At 42.2% G+C, this 12,802-nt stretch overlaps 1 protein-coding gene across 1 annotated transcript in view; it reads right to left on the minus strand.

Moving 5' to 3' along the window:
- Nucleotides 1-12,802, minus strand: part of met (MET proto-oncogene, receptor tyrosine kinase) — a 68,541-nt gene that overhangs the window by 20,500 nt on the left and 35,239 nt on the right. The window contains exons 9-11 of the mRNA XM_062390783.1: nucleotides 12,298-12,462; nucleotides 11,851-11,950; nucleotides 981-1,190 (exon numbers count right to left, since the gene is read on the minus strand). Of these exons, the coding sequence (XP_062246767.1) occupies nucleotides 981-1,190; nucleotides 11,851-11,950; nucleotides 12,298-12,462 (475 nt within the window). The remainder of the gene's footprint in view (nucleotides 1-980; nucleotides 1,191-11,850; nucleotides 11,951-12,297; nucleotides 12,463-12,802) is intronic.

Consider the following 12,802-nt stretch of genomic DNA (forward strand, 5'->3'; position numbering starts at 1 on the left):
ATATGTCAAGAGCTTTGACCCTGGCAGCCAGAACAATGCAAGTCAAGAGAGAGAATACACAGAGAGGCAGAGCAGTGGAGGAGGGACGGGGAGGTCGGAGTGGGGGTGTAAACGATGGGAAACAGACTCCACTTCCTGTTTTTCTTTCAGTATTGTTTCCTTCCCAACTTGAGCTGAACTTCGGATGGCTGCACGTGTGAATGTGCGGATTGGGAACCAAACTACATCGACCTGGTTCCATATGAGGAATTAAAGTTCACTGACTTCAAAAAAAGTGACATGGTGTTTACAGAAGCAAAGAAAGGAATCTATGGAGTCGTTTGTTAAAGGTTTAGCACGCCGACATTTTAGTGGCATCTAAAGGTGAAGGCGCTCTCGCCTCACCCTCCCTTTCCAAGCATGAGAATCTACTGTGGAAAAATACCCTCTCTAGAGTCAGGGTTTAGTTTGTCCATTTTAGGCTACTGTACAAACATGGCAGTGCACTGCTCCTGATGTCTGAAGGAAACACAAATTAAATTCATTCTATACCCCAAATTATGAAAATGATATCCATTTTCTGCTGATAGATCCTGTGAATCCTACACAGTGGACCTTTAAATAAACACTGCAAGGATCACATTACAGACCTGAAGTATATTTGTGAGGGTCTGCAGGGCGCTGCAGGCTCCTTTGTTTTCAGATATTACACGGTTCAGCTCTTATATCGCCCGTATTGATCCGTGAAGCAAATTTTAACTGTTGGAAATTTCCTACAGCACATAAATAGAGATCTTCTTACTTCTCTTTACAACCTTAAACTGCATGATTGGAGTTTCTGCAGGTGTCCTGTGTTTACCCACGCAGGCTAATACTGCTGCAGCTGACCCACACCTCTGATCTTTGCAATTTATGCAGCATCAAACATTGATGTGAGTGAAAAGATAAAATGTGACAACAACTACCTGTCATGAGGGTATCAACTGTACAAGCTATCTCACCTTGAGCTCCACTATGCTCTTGTTGTCTTTGGAGGTGAGCTTGGGGTCCTGGAAAAGGGGGTCTTCCACGTAGATCAGGTCCCACTGGTCTGTCGAGTAGCCATCCAGCACGAACGCTACCTTGGTAAACACCGGCGGCTGCAGGGCGAGCTTCGCTAGAGAGGGCGTGGTGCACTGGATGGATGTCCTGTTCTCCCCATACACACAGCTCTGGAGGAGACAGGTGGTTGAGACCCAAACCAAATCAACAGAAAAATATGCAGGTTAGGAAAACTGAACACAAAATGCTGACATTGGGTGAGCAGTTTGGTACACCCTGGACAGGTTGTTACCATATTAGAGGGGCCGTCATACAGAGACAAGCAACCCTTCACACTCATATTCACACTTAGGCACAATTTTTGAGTCTCAAATTAACCAAACCCCAGGAAGACTCCTGAAACTCCAGAAACACCATTTGTTGCCGTTTTAACCAACACACCACTGTGCCCCCAGAAACATATGGTCTAAAAGCGTATTATCAAACAGAGTTTTACTTTGAAAGCTCCCTGATTTATCACATAACCTTTCCTACTTGCTTTTGCTTAGAATCCTTTATTGTAACTTCAACATGCACAAATATTGTCACTGCTCTATAACTACTGATGTTCCATCACTGCTACATGTTGAATATCTACTTCTATCCTCACCTAGAGCTGACTCAGAGACAGATCTTCTACAAACCCTTCACCACATTGGTATATTAGTCACGCAGTAGCTATTCAAAACAGGGGCTGTGGACTTATAAGGACATGCTGGACTCAGTCCATGGAGCCCTAAAGCTGTGGCCACCACTGCTGCATTAAGAGCTGTTCCTCTATGTATTCAAAGCTTGGTGGCCTTCAACTCAGTTTGCAAAACCCAGAACTGAAAAATGAATCCTCTTGATCAATGTCTTCATTTACATTGATGAGTCCCAGCCCATGCTGCCCTAGAGCTTTTGGTCAGTTTATTCCAAATGCATTTGTGTTCTGAGCATCTTACTTGTCTAAGTTGCACTTCACTGGGCCTGAAGAAACACACCTGCAAAGTTTGACGTAGACGGGATGAACAGCTTTGGAGATAGGCGTATAAAATACATACATACAGAAAAATCAAATACTCATTACTATTCCTTATAATAAGATTAAGTGTGAAAAAATAAGCAAGCATACATACATTTATGGAATAAACAAATACACCCCGTCTCAACTTTCCTATGACGTACAGAAACGACTGCACCCCCCAGTTCTTCAGTCAGTAACTCTGGAGGGGAGCCCAGCGTTAATTCTCGGATTGGTGGCTTCTTTTGTAGTCACGAGGCACCGCCTGTTCTCAGCCACTCACTGTCTTTACACGCGTGGCCTGAGGGCAGAACAGCGCTTTATCCCATGTTGGATTCAGCCCAGGTAGGCCTCCTATCTTTTGTGTTCATTAAGACCCTAAGCTCGAGACAGAAAGCTCAGAGAGAAGAAAACAATCCTTTTTTGAAAAGCCCCTTATTATTAAGGTGTGGCATAATTCCATGTTGTTTACTGGACAAATTGATGATTGATATGCTGAGGTTGACTTCTACTCTGATAACATGGCAAGGGTATGAACACTACGTTAAATTTAAGGGGCCACAGAGCCAGAGTTTTGCAAACTGGAAACCCACTGAGCTACAATGAAACGTGTGGCAGATGTCCCAGAGATGTTTTCACTCGTGCGTTTCCTCTAAATTGTACCAACTGTTGTTTTCTTAACCTTTGAATGGACCATTTATATTTGAATAATTCATATTTACACAGGGAGCAGGTTCTCTCTACAGAGCCTGCCATGTTCTGTACAGTAGCCAGGACTGGACAAACTAAACACCTTTGAGTTTTTATGAACACTGAAGGTAACCACATGTTCTCTTTCATGTTTAGAAGGGGAGGGTTAAGTGATGGAGGTTCAGCTGCAACATGCAACTTCACCACTAGATGCTCAATGTCCTTTTGTTTAGCACAAATCTCTGATATTATGTAAATGTTATTAATCATGCTTTTATGAAGGTGCCATGGGGTTTTCCATTACCTAAGTAGAACATTTTTCCTTATAGTGTTTACTCTGATTGAACTACCTGCAGTATAACTGAACCTGGAGGGTGGGACATGTTGACACTTAGGCAGAAACAGATAAAGATTAGACCTGTTTATCTTACAATAATTTCTGTTTCAAATCTGCCAAAATATAAAATGTGACTCATCTTGCCCTGTTCTCCCGTACACTGTCATTAAGACATGTATCCGTGCCACACAGACTTAAAATGCAACAACAGAAGAGCGTAAAACTGCCACTCTTACACAATGTAGGAGACAGTTACCGTTTTACAAAAAGAGTGGGAGGATATTTGTTAATTGTGTTTGACTTTTAGCAACATCCAAATTGGATCTCATCCAGGGCAACTTTCCTAGAAACAAAAAAAATCAATAGATACGCTTGTGGGAGGATGACAAACAATGTATTTGACATGACTTTGCAGAAAAATAAAGAGTTGAGTTTATAAAACAATATATTAGCCCTCCTGGTCTGCCATCAACACATTTTTTAAACACTCTACACATTTGGTAGTTTATGTCCAGACTCCATAATTCATACTTTCAGTAATCCTGTGGTTAAACTGAGGCCAAAATAAAAGTTTGCTTTATATATTGGGGATTTTTCTCTTTGCAAGGCTAATTATTCCAGACAAGAGATACAGAAGCTGTTAAAGGTGTGACAACACCATATTCGTCTACACAGGTGCACTCAGAACAAACCAGACCCGTTTGTCTGCACACTGAGAGACCAGTGTCGATGTTTGTGCTGTGGTTACAGCCACACTCGTCTGTGTTTATCTTCTGGGTTACAAAGGCTGATTTGTCTCTTCAGTTGAAATCGCTTGAGGAGAAGAATTTCAAGGAGTCAGCTCTCGTCAATGTGCCTATTGTGACTTTTGAATGCATTTAATACCATTTTCAAACTGTTGCTTAGTAGAGACAGGAAACTTATACTGTTGCCGGTCATTGAATGGATTCATTTACAATGTGTGACTGGGCAGGTTGGGCAGGTATAAGAAGGTTTGTGGTTTTTAATCTGGACACACTGGCTTTATTCAAGATCAAGACACATAAATCATGGACTTCATGACTCTCTCTTTATTTTCTACCATCGAATTGTCTGGCTGCGGTACCTGAGATATAGGCCTGCTGCATACTAGAGTATTTAAAACAGTTGAGCGGATTTAAAACGTGGGAGACCACAATCATAATGACAGATTTAACAGGTTTTTTATCTTATAATCTCATAAGGAGGAGGAGTTGGCCAGAACATCAGACCACACACATACTATTTATATGAAACAAGATTTCACTGGTGATTCCAGAGACTTGAAATCTCACAGAAACTTGTGATATCTTCAATTCAGTTTTTTAAATGCTGGTTTGCAAACAACTTTAGGGGCAATTACCGCCACCTTCTGAGGTGAGTGTGGAACCCTTGTGTGATTAAACATGACTTCAGGTGATGCTACCCAGTCAGCCCTCTCTTTCTTGCTATGGTGGGTTTCTGTCTGAGCCGATCTTCGTAATTATTAAACATGTACATACATGTACAAACATTCTAGATCGGGAGGCTCCCACTCAATCGGTAGCATTAGGATTACATTTAAACCCCCAACACTTCAGGATTATTTGGGCAGATAATCGGCACAGAGTGACCTCCAGTTTGGAACACCCCCGCAATTGAGGGAGGGGGCAAATTGGGTCTAGATTGTCCCGATTATCCTCTTGTGTGCATCAGCCTTTACAATTTAACTTTTCATGATATCTTGTCAACGATATTACAGCTGTTCCACAATGCACATGCAAGTTTGATACAGGGTGTTAAGGTTCTTCTTCCTATATGACCTCAATGTGCAGTATGTTGTAGTGACCTGGTTTGAAAAAAACTTTCTCTCTTTGTTGCGATTATTAGCTGTGTTATTAACCTCTTGGGATGTTAAATAGATACTATTTTAGATGACTGAATAATCCTGAAAACATTTTTTTTTTTAAATCTAAACATTTTGGGTGATTCCCAAATAGTTCCTTCACTTAAACATCCACACATATCCCCCCGCAATTTAACTTTACTTGTTAAGTCACCACTGTAATAAAATAAAATAAACTTTTGACCACAAATTAGAATCTGTTCATTTGTGAATCCAAATAAAATAGTTTACCAAATTTGAAGGCATTGTTTGCGACATCACGGTAAAAAAAATTGTTTTGTGAGACCACAATTGCCTTGATCTTTAACCACCTAAAAGTAATCTCATCCTTGAGTCAAACTAAACCTGGTCACCAGTTACTTCAATTGTATTGGATATGGCTGCTACGCTCTTAACTCCTGAAACTTCAAAAGGGGTTTGTGGACTCATTCACTTCCTCCATCTCCATGGTGGTGAGTAGATAATAAGGGAATCACATTTTTTTGGGTGAACTATTCCTTTAAGTTGTTTCAGTAATTAAAAGGCCCATATTTCTCACCATTCTGGGATTTGGTCCCCTAAGATCTTATATTCAGTGGTTTACAGTCAAAAAACTGCTGGGCCTGTTTTCATACTTTTAGGGTCCCTATTGACCCCATTCAAGTAATTGCAGATAGTAAAAGCCCAGAAAATGTATTTGACACAATATGGACCCTTTAAAGTCAGTATGAAGAGGCTCCAGCTCCCTGTGACCTGACACAGAGCAACTAGGGTAATGAACTCATTGGTTAGATATTGCAATATGATTTCATTCATTCTGTTTTAAATAGCGCATATTCAGGCTACTTGGACATCGATGCGAGAAGAAAGAAGGAATATTGACCCTGATTCAAAAAAACAAGACAAGTTCTACAAAATGGTTGAAATGCGACTTCCGACATTTTTACCGATATCTGACTCCCTGCCATTCAGTAGCAGAAGCACTGTGTAAGTGTTGCTGAAACTTCCTGATAAACTTCCTCATCTAACTCCCTGGTGAGCTGTAGGAGCCCAGATGGACGCACACACATGAATACACTCATTGTACCATGCGTCTGTAAATGCCTGAACACATGCATTAAGACATATACACATTTAGAGACACACACACACACAAATGAACAAGGTGTGTGCGCGGCTGTATGTGAGGCCAGCACGAGGGGGCCTTAAAACAACAATCCAATTAACCTCCTCTCAGCTGAGCACCAAAAATAACTGGGTAGAAAGTGACTGTAGGGCCCCCCCACTCTTCCCTATCTCCCAGGGGTTCAGCGAGAAGAATAATATCCTGTGAATTAGTGGAAACCTCAGTCAATTTCATTGTTCAGCTGATGTCTCCTCTCATTTAGGCGAGAGGAGGTGAAGGGCAGTGGGTTGGGAGCAGCTGTAAATACAATCGCTCAGAAAGCTGGCAGAGAGCAGGCCGAAAAGGTCTCACTGAGGGGCGATGAGAGAACCAGCCATCCCGAAAAACCTCTGCCGTCCCTGAAGGATCATTAGCATAACAGGCTGCGAAAAAGAAAAGTCATAACGGAGCTTCCACATACACAAACGCTTGTCAAATCTAGAGTGATTTATGCTAGTAGAGTTTTCCAGTGTTTCCTACCCCGCTGTGTTATTATTTACATTGGACTTGAGGTCTCAAAACAATCTGTGCGTGTCGCTTATCGTCTTGTTGTCTTTGGCATTAGATGTGTCTGTAACTGCACAGAACACATTTTGCATCTTGCTACCTCCTTCATTGCAATCCGCAGAATACAGAGCTCTTATGTTTCTACATGCTACATACTCGTTTTCATCAGTGCCACCATGTAAATTCTATCCAACAACCATTCTTTAACAGTGGCCAGGACATCTCACACAAGCGCATTAACAGAAATCTTAAATGTTACAACACATAGTATAAGACACCAACGCAAACACAACCACAACAGTACAATGGAAGTGTGCAACAACGGATGTTGACAACGAAACGCGCAGACTACTTACTGCGGTCATGGAGAATGACCTGTATGTGTCAAGTGAGTTGTCGTCTGTGAAAACCTGGACAAGCCCCGAAAATAAGTCGATGTTTCAACTGTTTACACAACAACACTCGGCTGACTTCTTTTATGGCAACTTCCCTGTTTCACATTGATACCTTTAAAACACATTGACACAACCTAGACTTGATTTGTTGGCCGATGATCGGCTCTACTGGAAGCAGTTACAGCTCTGATGCACCTCGCCCGCTGACATGGAGGAAAACGTTCACTTTCACTCACTCCCCCCTTCTCAGATACACCCCCCGGCTGTGTGTGTGGGGCATGGGAAAGGAAAGAGGGTTCATGAGGGATTCAGGTGTCAGCTGGAGGGATTTGGCCTACTGGGATGAGTTAGGACACCGAACAAGCCAGTTTGTGAATGCAGGCGACAGGTGCCTGGCTAAAGTGAAGAAGGCGCTAGTTAATCCAAACCGCATGAGATCGTGCAGCAACCCGAAAGCAACTCTAGTATGAAGAAGTCCACTTTCTGCGGGGGTTTGTGAGTTTCTTCTGATGACTCTTTTGGCTGTTTTTGTATAAGTGCTGCCCTCTTTGGCTTGTGTGACCATACCAGCTTTTCACGACGGATCGTAAAAAAAAATCTCTTTCATGTTTGTGGGAAAGTTGAGATTGGCTGAGACCGGGCTTTACTGGAGATCTGAGAGGCAGATATCAAGTCAACACTGGGTGTTTTCTCTTTTTGTTCATGCCCTGACTCCAGCTGAGACCCCTGAACCTTGGCTGTTGACTTTCAGCAGGTCTCTCTCAGGTCTCAGAGACTCTTTGTCCGACTGCATGGGGGAACATATTTCGCGAACTTAACTGAACTGATCATTAGGCTGCGACGGTTTCTTGTCAGTGAAACTGAATGTAAGGCTAAAGTTTAGGTTCATGAATCCTGCTGTGTGGGCATGATGGAATCAAATTACCCAGAATGCTTTTGCGCTGGCAATGGACACCCCTGGGATGTCTATCTGTGAAGGATCCTTGCCTCTTTTTTTGAAGGATTAAGACAATAAGACACTTATATTGTCCCTTTCCAGGCGGAGTCAAGCTCATCCCGTTTACTGGAAAGAATTTAACAGGCGACAGCTGTGGGCCCTATGGGGCATGATCCCATCCTAAATCATTAGTAATGATGGCCTTATTTTATACAGGCTGCTCTCTCTCTCTCTCTCTCTCTCTCTCTCTCTCTCTCTCTCTCTCTCTCTCTCTCTCTCTCTCTTTCTGTGTAAGAAGATAGAAAGGGACAATTGGGAATTTTCCCAATTGTCCCTTTCTGACCAGTCAATATAGTATCAAGGCAAAGTTTGGCTTAAACACAATGCCATTCATTTCATTAACACTTCACATCTCTTAACATAGTTTGATATAAAGAAGGGTTTAACTGTAAAATGTTGATTTGTATTTTAAAGCCTAAGAATTAAGACTTATTTGTACAATATAAGTATTTGTTCAAAGAAAGGCTTCTGATACTTTCTGATTGACTGAAGCACAATTCCAGTCCGTTAACCTGTCACCCAACCATGTGAATCCATGGCAGTGCCTTTGCTTTGCCCTGTGACACAACCATGAGTTAAAAATGAGACCTATGATATGTCTTTTACAACAAACTGAATGCGATGGCAAAAAAACTTTATAGCCCAAACATTTACAGTTTGCTCACCTTTTTCTGTTTTTGACCTCTCAACTGTTTTTTTAACCTTTGATTCATCCAGAGGGAACAGACCAAACAAACCGCTTCACCTCATACTGATGTACGCAACAAGTGCCTCCTGTTGTCCCTAGAACTGCTCCACTGGAGCACTTGAGAGTAAAGTCGTCAAAGATTTCTTTGATAGCGACTTCTGAGGGAGGGGACAGAGGCACGTACACATCCAGATTCTCTTCAGGTGAAACAAGGATTCAGAACAGAATCATAAGTCTGATTTTCGAGCTGTGTCAGTTCACAGTGTTTCTGTGTAAAGAGGCCTGAGCTCCCCAGAGACCCATCAACCCTGACCTGAACACAGGTCAATGACCAGGGAAAGGGAAACTGAAAGATGAGACACCGCGGGGAGTGTGTGTTTGTGTGTTCATGAGTGTGTCCATGTGTGTGTGAGAGAGACTATCAAAGGAAGACAAATTGGAGATGAGGAATATTTTGTCAGTAACATTGGAGATGGGAGTCTTGTGTCATGAGTGTGTGTTCTGTATGACTCTGTGCATGTGAACCCACAGCAGGATAACAAAGCACTTCTTGTCCTGAAGCCTCCTCCCTAGGGCAAATACACAAACTCTCACACATGCACACACACAGTCAAAAGGGATGTTTGTTTATGACTCACTAAAAACATGTCACCTTTGCTCTGACAGAGTATGTACTCTTAAGAATTAAGTCTTTCTGATCAGGTGCAAGTTTAAAAAAATCATCAAATCACGTCCACATTTGGAAAATCTGTGACCTAAACAATTTCAACACATTGATATAAACAAGTGTTGACTTGCTTAACAAAATTTCGGCATATGTTTTCAGTTTTAGAGATGGAATCACTTCTTAACATGGAATATTTTGTCTAGTTTGCCAGATAAATAGAGGTGCCCCAACTCCCTCTCTTTTTTCAAAGGTATCATTTCAGCAACTGTGATGAAATCCAAGCTGTGATCCAAGTCCAGTATCGGAGTGGATCAGAGGGTCACTGTGTTCCGGGAACGAAAGGGACGCCATGCTGGGTCATTTCTGGGTCGTCAGTGTTATAGCTTCAGACAGCGGTGGCTGGCTGCAACACAAACTTTGGTCAGGCTGCACTAGCCAAAGAGATATCTGGAATATTGTTTTCTGTTATTGAAATTTATGTCTGTGTTATGAATTACAGATTCTCCCATGAAGAATGTTCCAAAAAATGAGACATGGTGAAGTGCAGCAAAACTCCCCATCTTCTAAGGTAATCTCTGTCTATCACTATAAATCTTCAAAAGTTAGTATTTTCACACTCAAACACAATTCTGCACTACCAGACCGTTTCCCCGGTAGGGTAGAAATAAGAACTTTAAAATCTCAATGAAAGACAAACTCTCCTCTCAGACATGAACTCTGGATAATGCATCAACAATAAGGTCTAGACATTTTCTGGATTTTGGTTTCCACATATGAACAATGCAACCCGAGATTCTCCGGTCAGAATCGTTTATAACAACTGGAAAACCTCTGCATCGTTCAGATGAGGGGTGGAGTGTAGGAGGCGGGACATATTGTATTCATTCTGCTGCGGAGATCAGATGTCTTGCTCAGAACACATTGACTCCAACGTAGGCCAGACCAAAAGATCTTGAATTTCTTCATCTTTTCGTAGTCCTCTACGTGTATTTCACCTCCAGTGCCTGTTAGAAATGTCATCAATGCAACCATTTGCTTGCAGTGTGTTTGCAGAAGTAGTCCTCCTGTGTTGTCAAATGGGCTCATTCAGACTCTATCAAAACATGATTGGTAGTGGGCGGGGGTGTGTAAAGTGAAAAGACAGGTGGGGAGAGATGAACAGTTTGTCCATCTATGACCATCCTGTTCAGAAAATACCAGTTAGTTAATGGTATTAATCCGTCAAGGTCCCAATGGCAATAGCATCAGACAGTAGCACCAAATAAACCATGAAAAACTCTCTTTTTTACGAGGTGCAAGATATTTTTAAATGTATTTAACACATTCGCAGGTTCGTATAATTGATCTACATCGGTTGCAGACATTATGAAATGCCTGCAGACAGCGTGATGAAAGCCTGCTGTGTGTCAGGATTGGATAACACTTCTGGGTTGTCATCACCAATGCAAGCCAGTCTAAGGGAGAGCGATACAATATGTTTTACGCATCCATGTGTGTACCAATAATTTTCCTGCAATAAGTACAATAAAGTCTGACGATGTTGAAGAGAGCCAGAGCATCCTAAAGGCTTCGCTCTGCTGCTCAGCGTGTGAGTCAGACATGACAGCTGGATCCTACAGCTCAGACTGAAGATTTTCCATTTCCTCGCTATATCGTTTTTTGCTTCTAAATGAGTTACGGAGTCGTAACTCTGTATAATGACAATACCATGCATGTGACAATCTGCGTATGATATAACTAATTGGTGTAGGGAGTCGTAGGATTTAAACTCAGGAACTAAAGCAGGAACTGGTTTTTGCTTTGGCACCTTCAGGTTTACATTTCCACAGCATCTCAAGAGCCACAAGAGTTAAAACAAAGGTTTCATTTGTGAAGTTGATGCAGTGTTTGAACAGGTGACGCACAGAGATGCAAAACGCCAGACTGACACACAAGAGAGGAGACAACCATCACCGCAATGTCTACATACATGTATGTCAAAGTTAACAGTAAAAGTCAGCCTGGCTGTATTATATCAGGAGTGAAGACTTGCATTTACAAAACGGGGGGGGGGGGGGGGGGGGGGGGTGCAGATTTTATTTGGCCTTTTCCATTCAAACTGCAGTCAGAATGAATGGAAAAGGCCCAAAATATTCTTGAGCTAAAGGAAACGTCCCTATAAACACCAAAGGGAAATATTTCTCAGACAGGATCTAAACTGTATATTTGCTCAACCATGTATATAAACCTTCAGATTGAGCAAAGGTCCCAGTTCTTTAATTCATTTACACATATTTATGCCTGTTTATACCTTTAAACCGATTGCAACATGTGCATGTATTTACCTTTATAACTGGATGATATTTCTGTCAGCCCATTAGAAAACCAAAGGGTTTTAGGAGGTCTTGTTTAAAAAATACGTTTTAGAGAGCATTTTATGAGATGCGTAATGATATGATATAAGATGTTTCTTGTACGCACCACATGGAAGACCTCAGCATCCTGCGCAGTGGTGAGGACCATCTGAGGCTGGAGGCCGGACTGGAGGAAGAAGCCATGAGCCGACACTGTGCAGCCTCCGCTACAGTGAGGGGGATGAGAATGTGTGTTAGGGTTACCATGAGTGTCATGTTAGATTCCCACTGGGAGTGACCTGCTGTTAGTGTTAGCGGATTAGCCTCTCCTCCCCTCCCATTTGTTCTCTCCTTCTTTAAAAATGAAGCATTAATCTGTCTGGACCATCCACTGATATTCAGTGACTCTAATTCACCCACGCTTTCCCGCTCTTATACTGTACCTCCTCTGGGTGTGGAAAGATGGAACAGCTCGGATTTGGATGAAATAAATCGAGCTGATATTGAGTGATCGCCAAACCATTCCTGTAAATTCCCCCAAAATTTTGACTGAAAACCAGAGAAGAGTTCTAACCTGACGAAGGAGCGAGACGGCTGGATGCTGTTAATGATGGGGTCTTGGTTGTAGGTGAACATCACAGGGGCCTGGACCTCCACTGAGTCCACTGTCAACTTCACGGGTTGCTCGGATGGGACAGCATGGGGGGGAGTTTTGCAGGTCAGCATGGTAGACGACAGGCTGGTGGCGAGAGGTTAGAGTGAGGGTCGGAGGTTAAGGGGAAGTGAGTAAACACAGAGGACATATTGTTGTGTCAGAGTGTACAGTGGGGTCCATTGTCCAAGCTCCCATTCATGCATTTCTCTCACATAAGTCCTAATAAGTCAAGCTTGAGCAGGAAAAGGGACGGAAGAAGGAAATGAGAGAAAAATTTGAGGAAAAGCGTGAGTGAAAGAGAAATATTTGACCTTTTAACCAGTTTTCTGGCTCACAGGCAAAAACATTCTCTATAAAATCACAGTAACGTCTAGGCAAATTTATCATTGTGTAATAAAAAAAAAACTAGGACAGCACAAGCTCA

Source organism: Platichthys flesus, chromosome 6 (genome assembly GCF_949316205.1).
Source record: "Platichthys flesus chromosome 6, fPlaFle2.1, whole genome shotgun sequence".
Classification (NCBI taxonomy): Eukaryota; Metazoa; Chordata; class Actinopteri; order Pleuronectiformes; family Pleuronectidae; genus Platichthys; species Platichthys flesus.